Consider the following 13,664-nt stretch of genomic DNA (forward strand, 5'->3'; position numbering starts at 1 on the left):
TTTATATAAATCTATATTACACAACGCTAAGATAGACACACAGCAAAGCACTTGAGGGTTATCTGCATAAACGGAGGGACGCCTTCGTGAAGGACTTTCTAAGAGAACTCGGCTCGTATCCACACGGAGAAAATTACAAAAACACGTATGCAGCCAGCACGTTCACCGGAATTCAAACCCCGGATCGAGCTACCAGTATTCAGCGATTTTACCGCTCGGCTGCAGGTGGAAGTAAATTCGCTAAATACTAGCAATTCTACCCGTGTTCAAATCCCGGCGAACAAGCCGGCTGCACGGAAATTTTCATGGATTTTTCTCATGCGTAGGGTGGATACGAGCTACGTTGCCTTGAATGTCCTCTTCTAAAGCCTCCCTTCGCATAAGCAGATAGCCTTAGAGTTGTTTTGTTTTAATCGAATAAACCAAACCACAGGCACAGCAATTTTCCTGTCCTTCCAAATCAAAAACACGGTAGAATCCGATTAGTTTATTTAACACAGAAGTTTGTGTTTGTGTTTAACACAGAAGTTGCGATGATAACAAAATAATTAAAAGCTATCTCTCTAAAGAGAGAGATGCCTTTCTGGAGGACTTTCTAAGTGAAAATATAGCTCATACTCAGGGATATATCACAATGATCGTTTAGGATGGATAAAAAATTCGTTTTTTAAGGAGGCAGGAGCAACTTCAAATCCGAGCGAAAACGCTGCAGTGTTTGTATTTTCAATTTTCTGCATGGTTAGGTTAGATTAGTTGAAAATGCCGAGGCTTAAAGGCCTAAGGGGAGGATGCGTAATAGAAAGGACTCAAGAAAATGGCTCGTACACATGGATAAAAATATGATATCCACAACTACGAAGCCAACCCATTATCCTGAGCTAGAACCCGGGAGAACTGCCAAAATCGGCAGTTCGTAAACCTATCGGCCACTTATAAGGCGATTTTCTTCCTAAGTAATGATAATATGAATCAAAGTCTTCTTCGAAGGATCTTTTGCCTTAAGCTGAAAACCCTTATGTGTTTTGCGTTATTTAATTTGCCTAACGTTCAAGATAAACTGGACGAAACGGGAGTATTGTTTGCTTCCCCCGCCAGGAAACCATGGAGGTAGGAAGTTCCTTTCTTACCTCCATGCAGGAAACTAATTAGTTTTCCTAGGATAGCAGATTGCACGAAATGGACCCACTTCTTGGTTTCCAAGGAATCGAGTTAGTTGTTTAATTACTTATAACAAATCATGGGAGGATTATCTGCTTGACTTGGGATGAATATTTTCATGAAAGCCACTGAGGGAAAATGGTTCATTATATTGCACATAGGGAAACCTCAAAATTCCAGCCTGAAGCCTGTTCGCTGGGATTCGAAAACAACAGGAATTATCAGTGTTAAGTGGTATTATTCACTTAACTACAGGCGGGTTGGATTTACACTGAAATGATCTAATCCGACCTTTAAAGGGGGGGGGAGGACAGTGCAGCAAATGCGAACATTAACTCGACATTTCCTCTTATTCGAATATGGGCGAAAGTTATTTTCGGCACATGACTTTCTGTTGAACACAATAATGCTTTTCGGATATGGATTTAAATTATGCAAAACTTTATTTTCATAGTAAAACACAGTGATCGTAACCAGATGATCTGAAATACACAGATCCGTGAACAATTATGAATTTTATTAAAAAATATTTTTTGTGATGAATGGGATTTTGAGTGTATCAATCAATAGCCGGAGTATAATCAACTATCGGCCACTTTGATAATCATTGACCCCTTTCAAAATTTCATCAGTCCCCAGGGGAAATCAATATCGACCAAAGAACTTAAATGGTCTTCATCAATACCGACACTTCTGGGTGGTGTGGTGGTGTATTTAATAATGGCAAAGCACACTAGGGCTATCTGCCTAAGGGTAGGGATGCCTTCGTAGAGGACTTTCTAAGGGAAACTGGCTCGTATACACATTACACATGGGGAAAACCACGAAAACACCCATTCAGCCAGCCTGTTTGTGGGATTCGAACCTCGGACCGAACTACCAGTGTTCAGCGACTTTACCACTCGACCGCTACCGACACTTCTGGAAAACCCTGCTGTAGAATAAAATCAGTATCCCTCAAAGTGATTCACTTTTAAATGCAATTTCTTTCCTACCGTCAAGATGGGAAGTTGGACAGAAAAACTATTCATTCATTACAATCACATTCATTACAGTCACTTCAAGGCGAATACAGCGTCATTAATAAATGTGTAATCTGAAAATTCTGGGTTAAGAATATTTAATTTTACTTTTCGAAAGTTTTCTAGTGTCTTCTGCGACATCTGGTAAATAAATCGCTTTCGGTTGCTTTTTATGTGAAAATTTGATTTATCAAGTAATTACTGAACACATGTGACGTCATTTCTTTCGATGAATGTCGTACAAGCATCAAAAACATTAATTTTAAATGTCCAGGTTTGAAAACTTAGCTTTTAGACTATTCAATATTTGTTTGACTAATAATCCTCTTTTCAATTCTTAAATGACCGAATTATTCTGATTCGTTTTTACAGTTTTCAAAAGGGTGATTTTTACGCTTCCAACAGTTTTTCAACAATTCAATTAACTCTTAACAGCAATTCGATATATTAAAAATGAATCACTCTGATATTAGTGACCCTGACTGTCATAGCGACGGGCCCGGGTTCGAATCCCGGAGAAGGCATGGTTGTAACTGTCCGTCGCTTCATAGGAGACAACGGCGGCCACCTGTTAGGTGCTTCCATAGTGAAATGGCCACCACTTCCTGTCCTTGTAGTGGTGCAAGGTAATGGTTATTAAATAAAGCACTCGACATAAAAAAAAAAAAAAAAAATTAAAAAAAAAAATGTTGCTATTTTTCCGTTAAAGTTTGCAAAGAGATATGCCAGCAGCTTTTTTTTCCTTCAAAGGTGTTCTTCACAAACAAAGATATTATATTCGAAAATATCCTGAAATTAAAATCTGACTCGAATTCGAAATAGATATGCAGCCTTCACCCTTGCTGTATAGCTTTCTGTTTGGTTTAGTTGATTACAGCAAAGCACACTAGAAAGGAATGCCTTCGTGGAAGACCTTTTAGGCAAAGCTGGCTTATATACACGTGTTTCATAGGAAAAACTACCAAAAACGCCATGTAGCCAGCCCATTCGCTTGGAATCGAACCCAGTTCGGAACTACCACTGTTCAACGATTTTACCACTCGGCCGCTGGTGGGCCCCTGATGAGAAGGAAAAGGTATTTCGAACCCAAACGTGGTTTGTTGGATCTCGCATTTCCTTCGTTATGTCGCATTTATTTTGGTTTATTCGATTAATACAAAGCACGCGAGGGCTATCTGTTTAAGAGGAGTGATGCCTTCGGGGAGAGCTTTTTAATGTTATGTTTAGAGACTCGGTGTCAGGAATTAATTTCTATTGAGTTTTATTAACTAAAGCTTCCTTTAAATGTTTGACAACACAATGGCTCTTGAACATTAAAATCGATGGACACAATAAACTAGTCAAAACTGATGAAAACTTATTTTCGAAAAGAAGAAGTAATGCTGGCCATCTTGTTCTCCGGCAGTGTGTCTTTGGAGGATTTTTATAGTGAAATTGGAGAATATACTTTTTGTTTTTCTTGACTGCTTCGTTTCATCCAGTGTCGTGCTAAAGAGTATGGTGAAAAAAAAAAAATAAGTTAAAACACGTTAATATAGCGCTCAAAATGTATGGTAGGACTTTGACAAAAAATACCCTTCGTTAAATCAAAAAAATTATTAAACTGGGATTTGATTGGATATTAAATATGCTGCCTTGTTCATAATTCAAATTAGTTACCAAACCTAAGCAAAGCCAGTATCATGCACTAATTAGATGACTGAATAAAAGAAAAAATGCGAAAATCGAATATCAGTGATATAATTGTTACAATATTTTGTAACACTATGATTTGACATAAACAGAAAGAAATTTAAAAAATTAAAATCAAATTTGATTTCTTTCAAAGGATAATAAAAGAGAACGAAAGAATTTAAAAAAAAAGTAGAGAGAAAGGAAAATCCATGAGAGAAAAATTAGAAAATTAAGAAAAAAAAAAAAAAAAGAGAGCACCGGAAGTCAAAATGGATGTCTCAGTTTCTGATTCACAGCGTGATATAAGCATTATTTTCCTACTCGTAGCTCCTATTTTTCGATCCATGTTTCAGGAAATCATTTTCTTGAAAGGGTGATATTTAGGAATAACAATAAAGCTTTTGTGCAGACTCAGTTGTCATAGCAACCTAGACACACACGTTATATTAATCGAAGTAAAGAGAAGACTTAGTCTGGATTTTAGATGCAAGTTATATCGGGAAACAAAAATTAATTATTTAATACAATAAAATAGGACGGTAAAACAATTTTGAAATTAACGTCTGCAAGAAATATTCATTTACACCTGATATAAACTCTACGCTTCCCGTTCTGAAATAGATTAATTAAGGAACGAACTAAAAATAGCGAATCTCCACAGCCAATGACAAAGCTATTTTTAAGACTTCTTTTGTGGAAGTTGGCTACACTACCCGTTCATACGCATATTCTAGATTTAATATAATACTTCTAAATTTTAAAACTACCCTTGATTCTTAACGCAACGTAACTTACATGGCGCTCAGTAGACAAGCCTAATTTAGAATAACAATAACAGCCTAAGGACTTTTTAGGTTCCCTAGTGACAAAGAAAAAAATACAAAGGTTCCTCGCCTTAGCTAAATCTAGGCGAGCTAGAACTTATATTCCATAGTCAAAATATTCTGTATTGATATATATAGTAAAGTCTAAATTCACTCTTAACCAATTTACTTAAGAATATTAAAGGATCGTCCTTGGCGCACAGTAAAAAGAGTTCATACGTAGTAAGTGGATAATTACTGAATGGTTGAACTAACAATTACGTATAATAATTACGTCATATAACATACTTGAAGATAAGACAAGATTAAGTAAATAAAGTTTCAGAAGTGCAAAAATAATTAAATGTGTGTCTAGAGAGAGTATTGGTCCGTGAAAAAACATGAAAAATGAAAGCTGATTCAGGATTAATTTTACACATATGAAAGGAAATAAATAAATAAATAAAATCATCATACTAAGCGCAAGAACACAAAGATTCAAAATCAGTAAGCATGCCATATCAACTAATACTATACAAAATATACGAGAAATCAAGACTGAAAGTTACAGGTATTTAACGTTATTTACAAATTAATTTTTATGTAAAGAAACCTGAGATTAATGTAGGATTTACGTATTATCGCAAACACCTTAGTAGAAATCGCCAAAGCTTCAAAGAACAGCATCCTCTGACAACCACGCACATAACAATGACTCAGGCAACCATGTGCATGAAAAATATTCAGTTCCCAACGTCGCCATTTTCGTGAGAGTTCTTTTTGTTACATGCCAATTTCGAAAGTCTTTTATAGAAAAATTTTGTTTATTTTTTGTCTTAAATTCGATTTTAAAATTTATGCTTTAGGATTTTCCTGAAATAGAAGAAAAAGAGGTGAAATTTCTGCAGGAATGCATTATTTTGTCGCAAAATTGCTTAAGAAATTATGCTTCGAATTCTTTCTCAAAACGATATCGCTATGAAACTTCCACCACTATAAAAACCCATTTGTGACTAGGTTTACTGATTGTGTTTTGGAATAGATATATAGTTGAAACATAGAAATATGTATGTATATAATATGTAATTTTTTACAGTAAAAGTAATTTTTCTTTTTCTTCCGTTAAATTAGCCAAACTGCGCCAAGGTGGTGGCGATAATACATTTGTACCCAGGTGAACCAATTTTCTTTAAAAAGCACAAGTGAAAATTCGTGAAAAGATTACGTAAACCGTCCGCTATAATTAAGCTAATATTGTAATTCTATATAAATATATCCATTTTCGATAATTAATTGTATGAAATAATTCAAATTAAATAGTGATAAGAATGCATTTTTGGTACCTGATGAAAATTGCTAACATAATCATTTTTCTTAATATGCACATAAATTGCAAGTGAAAGATATTTTTTTATACATATAGAAAAGTCCCAGATCTATAAGCAGGTATGAAAATACATGGGGACTCTAGATTATTTGTAACTGTATCAAATAGCTAAACAGATTTTCAGATAAAATATATCTTTAAAACATTAACAAAGTGACTTTAACTATACATATTAAATACCATAATATGATACAAAGCAAATGAAAATATAAGAATGCATGCAACTCGGATATTTAATTGGGTTCACCAATAAGTTATTTTGAAAGCAAAAGATAATGAGATCTAGAGGTAAACAGTTATTTAAAAAAAATGCGGACTTTCATGAGAAAACGCTGCTTACAATCTGAAATAATTTAAATATTATTGCTTGAAAATTTACTGGAAAAGGATTATATCCAGATGCAACAACAAATTATTCAGACTAATGCATGTCTAACAGTGATCAAAATATGGTATGGTACCTGATGAGAGTTGCCAAGAGTTATGAATACGTATCTTAAAACAAAATTTCAGTGTGTTGTTGTCGCGTAAGCAAGCTTTTATGTCACCATTTTCACTTCCGCAACTGAAGAAGGAGGCGCTGTTTGACTTTCAAAACTAAAACCCTTATAATTTACGCATCTTTTGACGATTCTTGTTGCTAATTGTTAGTATTTTTAGCGCTTTTCGATGACTTCCTTCTTATATTTAACAGCTAATACGCTGCACATATTTTAACACACACACACGAACAAAATACGTAAATAAAGTTAAAGAAATAATGCAAAACTTATTTCCAGTAGGATAATCTATAAATATCAAAGCTAGGGAAAAAAATAGGAAATTCAAAGAAGAAAGTTTAATTTTGTCTATTCACATGTAACAAATGAGCATACCAAATAATGAGAACGATGCAAAAGAGAGATTCACGTAAAGGGGGGGGGGATCCAATAAGCTGCCCATTTCGCTTTAAACTAGCATATTACCCATCCTGGAAAATATATTCTTATATATATATTTATAAATTTCTTTCAATACATGTACGATTCTGTCTCAGTCTTTTTCCAAAGGCAATATGTATTTCCCTTCCTCAGCTTTCTCCGCCTTTCTTCATGAAATGAATGCTCAATATTTATGAAAAATATATTCTTATTTTAAATCAGACAGTTAAAATTCAGTCTCTTCGATTTCATTTCATTAAGATGCAACCCCTATTTTGTATAAAAAAAAAGTATTCTTGGATTCTTTTTGTTTGTGTGAGGAAATATATCTGGTGCATCATAACTTTCAAAATTATGAGCCATAAACTTTAGAACAACCAACCCAGCTCCACGGGGGGTCTTCATTTTACAATTTCAACTCCTTAGGACTTCCTTATGTTTTCATTCTTGCTCAAGCTTTATTGTAAATTCTACAAGTTTTTCTTTTTTTCCCTCCTCCTCTCCTATGGCCGTGTTAAATCCCCTATAGTACTAGTACGTACTTAATCGTATCTTACAATAGGAGACACTGACAGCAGCCATCTAGCCATTCCCAGCCATTGAGAATAGGTTGGTTGCAATGGGTTTTTGTTATTTGTCATGTAAATAATAAGTAGAATGTTTACATGAAAGACTTACAAAAGAACAATAGTATTTTGTTAAGGGAAAACGCGTAAGAACTATCTGCAAAACTTAATATTTAAAGAGAAAACACGATAAGAAGAAAACTATATTTTCTATGCGCATTAAAAATATTTAAAATATATTTAGTGGCAAATTACGTCCTTTCATTCATTAAGCAAATTAAACTGGATGAATATATCCCGTTTACCTGCCCACCATCGGCTGAGTGGGTAATATGATTGAGTGCTGGTAATTTTTTCCGGTGAACGGGATGAACCTATCTAGACGGGAGCTGTCACTTCTTCCCACCCAACAAAATTCTTGCAAAATTAATGCTGCAGAAATCGTGAATCAGAATCATGCAGAAAGGAATAAATTTATTAAACTGCGAATACAAGAGACTGTTTAGAAAACCTCTCAGTTCTATACAATTTTTAAAAAATAAATTTTAAGAGAAAACTGTCAGGAATTATCCAGGGAATATTTTTAAGATTCATTTCTGCAGAGGAAAACGTTAGGAGACAGCATGAATGCCAACATTAAACATAGTGAAAAAGCAAAAATTTTATTCGATGCGTGTTTAAAGCAAATTATTATTCTAAAAATATATATATATATTAAAGAAAACTCTAATACACATAAAACTAGATGCATAAAATAATTATCCCATCGAACCACAAACAAAACATTCCTAATTAATATGGTCAACATTTTAAATATTAATTTATCGCTGCAGATTATTAGAACATCGATTTTCAAACATATAGTAATCTAAATAATGCTACCATAAATTTTAATTACAGTTATTTTTTTCGCAGCAAAACTTTTTCATTTTATACTCACTAGTAAAATAATAAAATGATGTAATAATATATGTCATTGTAAAGATTATGCTTCGACATGTAATCAGCTAAATTATGCAACTGTGGGAAATATAATCTAAAAAAAAAAAAAAAAAGTTAGAGAAATGCATTTGTTTGGTGTATACATTAATAAGGGTAAATGAACTCACCGATCTTCGAAGGTGGGGCATGACTTCTGTTAAATTTCTTGTAAATTATTTAAAACTAATAACTAAAATGTATTAATAATACGACTCTTAGCTAATCCAATTTGTTGCTGAATAAGAATTGTAAAATTTTAAATTCTTATTCCCTGCTCAACAACGGCTGTCAAAGAGGGAAGCACGAGTAAACTCTCTTCGCGTTCACATGGCAGCTGTTACCCACAATGCACGGCGCGCCGCACCTTCAATTCAACCAATGAAAAGACGAAACGTACACCACACCTCCGTGACGATATGTTCGTGGTTCTGTTGTGGTTCAAACGAAGTCTTGAGTTCTAACCAGGAATCGCTATAAATCCCTTTTCTTAGAAAGAAAATTGGAGAAAACGTAAGGTATTTTCTTCAAAGCTAAATGAATTGACCTTTCTTTGACCTTCACCATTATAAAATTCTTAAATAATCTAGAATATTTTTAATAAAAACAGACCGAATCATGAGTGAAGCTCAAAGCATAAAATGCTTCTGTCAGTGTAGACTAAAGACTAGTCAGCAGAATATTATTTGCTGAGTTTAGTTATTTTCTCTTTCAATGCGTTTTATTGTTTAAATTATTTCTGATAGAACTGAGAGCACAATTAAGGGAAATTAAAACAGGTAAGTATTACCTGAAGTTCAGTATGGATAGATCGAGACAGTTATGAAATACGCTATATTTATTAATGTAAGTAGATAAAAATTTTATTACTAAAATGTTTTAAAATATAATGTAGTTTAGCATTGTTACTTTTTAAATCTGGCAATACATGTGCTTTGTTCAAAGAACGCTTGTAATTAAATATTTCGAAAAACTAAGCAATGTTAAAAAAGTTTCTAAAGAATAAAAAATTATAAAAGATGAAAAAACATTTTAATTCCATTTTAATGTTTGAATCTGAATAATTATTGTAAACCAACTGATTAAAAATGTTATCCTTAAGAGTTCAAGATAAGGAACCTGAAATCATATATTGAAAACAAACTGTTCAGAATAAAATTGTTAACATATGATAAAGGAAGGTGATATTATTATTCCATGATTACTCAACACCTCGTTTTGAGCTTATTTAATGACGAAAAGATTTAATTTTCAAGATGTAGCTGTGCACTTCTTCCCTCGCTCGAAGCTTACAGTAAATATTTCCCGGAAGTTAGGTGATAATAGTTTTTATCAAAATGAGAATTTCCTATATTGAAAAAAGTAGCACATTCTTCTATATATTTAGAAAAAAAAATAAAAAAATCATCCAATTATCTGAAAATGACTGTTTATCCTACTTACTGTTGGCCGCGTATGCGAAATCTAATTTTTGCCATATAAAAGAAAAAATGAAGCAAATAAAGTATAATTAAAAGTAAAACCTTTTTAGTCCAAAGGGTCTTTGTACCTGAAGGACTATTGTTTTCGTTTTGCGATTTTGCGTTCAATCACTATAAATGTCCGTTTCACTTTTCAAACTGTTGCCACCAAATGTTAGAGTTCTGCATTATATTTGAAGAAATTAAATAATGAAAAATCTGCATGAATGTATGTACAGTTAGTCACAAAAGTCTGCGTACAGACTAAATTTTAAATTAAAAAAACACTTAAAGCATAGAAAAATGTCTTTTAATCATTGCATTTTTTTTCTCCTATTAGCTAAAATTGTAAACTTAAATAAAAAGTAAATAATATCAGTGTAATACTTTTTACATTTTTTCAAAAATATATTTTGTCAAAAAAACTCAGAAATTCCCTCCAATAAGTCTGCGTACACGTTAAAAAAAAGCAAAATATAAGTTTTTTACATTACTTCAATACTTTGTAGGATATCCTTTATTTTTCAAAACAGCTTGCAGACGTCTGGGCATTGACTGAACTAGTTTTTCAGTGTTATCCGACGTAAATTTCCCCCATTCTTCCTGCAATTTACTAATTAGCTTATCTCGCGATGTAATATTGTGTTTTCGAATTCGTTTCTCCAATTTTGCCCACAAATGTTCGATTGGATTGAGGTCTGGTGACTGTGGAGGAGTACGCAACTGTCTTGGAGTGTGATAGAGGAGATATTCCTTCACAATTTTAGCTGTATGTTTCGGGTCGTTGTCTTGTTGGAAATAAAGGTATTAGAAAGGTTCAAATTTCTAGCACTGTCTCGTAGATTTTTCTTCAGAATATCCAGATAAACATACTTATCCATGACTTTATCAATAATGTGAAAATTTCCAACTCCCTTTCGACGACATACACCCCCATACCATCACACCGTCAACTTCATGTTTGACAGTTGGATTTAAATTTCTCAGATTCAGTTCTGTTCCTGGTTTTCTCCATACAATAGGGTGGCCATTAACTTTAAATATTGTAAATTTACTTTCATCTGACCAAATTACATTGTTCCAGAAGTCCTGCGAAGAGTTTGAATATGTTTTGGCAAAAGCAATTCTTTTCTTTATATTTGTCTCGGAAATGTATGGCATAGACCTAGGTTTGCGTCCATGATAATCGGACTTTCGCAGCACTTTTCGTACAGTTTCAGAAGAAATTTCCTTGTTGATAGTTAAAAAAATGTCTTTTGCAATGCTTTCAGCAGAAAGTTTAGGATTTTGTTTAATTCGTAAAAGAATTTTTCTTTCTTCTCTCTGCGTTAGCTTCTTCGGTCTCCCACATCTTGGTTTTACAGCAAGACTACCAGTGTCAAGATAGTTTTGAATAACTCTTTGCACACTAGAAAATGGTTTTCCAATGGTTTTACCAATATAACGAAGAGTTTTACCTTCATCTCTCAATTTGATAATTAGTTGTCTCGTAACTAAAGGAATTTCTTTATTGGTTGTCATTTTCGTCAAAGAAAATAGAAATAGAACCTTCCAATGAATGTGAAATTTGCTTCGGAGGTCAATGACCTTGAAAGTGTAACCTTCTTTGTATTCTCAAATTTGAAGTTTAAAAGTTAGATAAGAAATCCCCCGCCTAATTCGCGTTGTACGCAAACTTTATTGGCTTTGATTTCTGGCCACTTATCTTTTAAAAATTAGTGCGCATAAATTATTAAATATGAAAATATTACAGTTAAATAATTTCAAAGTCCCTTATTGAAACTACATATTTAAAAAATAAAACTTTAAGAAACTACCCTTTTCGCACCTTAAAATTTGGATTTGATATTACTTTTCTTGATGTACGCAGACTTTATTGACTAACTGTATATTTCTCGCATTGTGATAGAACAACGTTACATAGAGACATCAAATTTTGAATGACGTAATCCTCCTACGAATAGGCACGTGCAGAAGACCAAATTTGAAATTTGGAATTTGTTTTATTATCGATTTCATACTTAGTAAAAGTGATACAGTCTTTTAAAGTTTTCAAAAATGCCAAAACGAAATTAATATAACCCTTCTGGGCTTACGCCCTTTTGGCTAAAAGTAAACTCGGTGCCATTCCTAATGTGTTAATGCAACTCTCAGGCTTTAATTCGAATTTTAAAAACATTCTTAAAACAGTAGGAAATTAATAAATAATATAAATTGACTTCTTTTTATCAAGATTTTTACTTTTGAATTTATCTAAAATAAAACAGATTCGAAGATTGGTATAACCGGTTGCCTGCTTTACGGTCATTTTTTATACTGTCATTTTACTGATAATCGGTGTATAAGAATTCACTAACAGTAAAGATTTTTTGGCAGTGTATTTATATGCAGAGTTTTCCAGATCAAAAATGCAGCATTTAAAATTAGTTTCCTCATTTCCAGTCGTAGTGAGACAGTGGAATTCAATATCACACTTATAAATAGTACAAAATACGGCTCAGTAAGAAATTTAGAAATTTTAACTTTATGAAAATTACTTGAGGAACGTAAAGTCCTAAAACTTAATTTTCACATTTACATAATGCTTATCACTTTAACACATTGACTGCCGCGCAAGTTTGTAAGAAAAAAATCTCGTTTAGTGCACGAGCGCTGCTATACCCCCATGCGTCAATTGTTTCGATCCTAGGAGTTTAGAACGTCTTGAACGAAACATTCTGGGGCAAATGGGAAACAAAACATATCAAGACACAAAATCCACGGATTTGTAAGAAGGAATAAATTGATACTTAATAACTAGAAATACATATTTTTTAATTTTATTTTGGAACATTCCTGCTTCCAAAGATAAGGGGATATTGGATATTAAAGTTAACCTTTTATCTTTCACATATATATTATCCTCATGCACATTTTTAGTCCAAAGGGGCAATTTGCCCTGGAAGGACTATTATTTTCGTTTTGGCATTTTGCGTTGGTTCACTATAAATGTCCGATTCACTTTCAAATTATTGCCACCAAATATTATCTACCCGTATTATATTTAAAGAAATTAAATAATGAAGAATCTGCATCAATGTATGTATGTTTCTCGCACTGTGATAAAACAACGGTACCTAGAGCCATCCAATTTCGAATAACGTACGTTTCCATCCGAATATGGGCATCTAGAAGCCCAAATTTGGAATTTGTTTTATTATCTATTTCATATTTTGTAAAAGCTTAATGAATTTTTGATTAACAAACTCAACGATTTAAAAGCGAGCAATGGCAACACCCTACGGAGGGCGGGAACCTTTTACCTCCAGCTCGCGGACCTGTGTATCGGAAATTCTTAAGATATGCTCATTTTAAGATTATTTTGCGATATTGTTGTTGAACTGAATTTTATGGTTTAAGGGCGAAGAATATGATATTTAATAAATAAAGGTAACACACAAAACTTAAAAAAAAAAAAAAATTAAAAAAAAAAAAAAAAAGGCCTCTATGGACGCAATTTAAAATCTAAAACCTTTCAGACTTTTTTTTTTTTTTTTTTGTTGTTGTTTTGTCTGAAGATGACAAAGACGCGAAGATCATCTTCTTAAAGGATGTTTTCCTGAGAGCTAAGTTCGCTAAAATAAGGGCGACTTCTGCGGCGTGAAATTGTAGAGTCATTATGCTATTTTAAAGCAGGAGACGTGAAAAATGAGCAAT

General features: G+C 33.1%; 2 protein-coding genes across 6 annotated transcripts in view; one reads left to right on the top strand and one right to left on the bottom strand.

Annotated features, from left to right (window-relative positions):
• Window positions 1-13,664, bottom strand: part of LOC118192588 (solute carrier family 2, facilitated glucose transporter member 1-like) — a 159,324-nt gene that overhangs the window by 71,993 nt on the left and 73,667 nt on the right. Inside the window, exon 1 of one of the 4 annotated variants that reach the window (XM_035363584.2) lies at window positions 8,640-8,800. The exons of the other annotated variants lie outside the window; for them this stretch is intronic. Coding sequence (XP_035219475.1) covers window positions 8,640-8,660 — 21 coding nt within the window. The 5' untranslated portion in view covers window positions 8,661-8,800. Of the gene's footprint in view, window positions 1-8,639; window positions 8,801-13,664 lie in introns of those variants that run through there. 4 annotated transcript variants of the gene reach the window in all.
• Window positions 8,933-13,664, top strand: part of LOC146997834 (protein FAM200C-like) — a 94,615-nt gene continuing 89,883 nt past the window's right edge. For both annotated transcript variants that reach the window (XM_085816055.1, XM_085816056.1), the window contains exon 1: window positions 8,933-9,021. The gene's annotated coding sequence lies outside the window, so the exon portion shown is untranslated. The remainder of the gene's footprint in view (window positions 9,022-13,664) is intronic.

This window comes from Stegodyphus dumicola, chromosome 4, assembly GCF_044657685.1.
Source record: "Stegodyphus dumicola isolate Sdum_Otavi_A_Nest chromosome 4, ASM4465768v1".
NCBI classification, from domain to species: Eukaryota; Metazoa; Arthropoda; class Arachnida; order Araneae; family Eresidae; genus Stegodyphus; species Stegodyphus dumicola.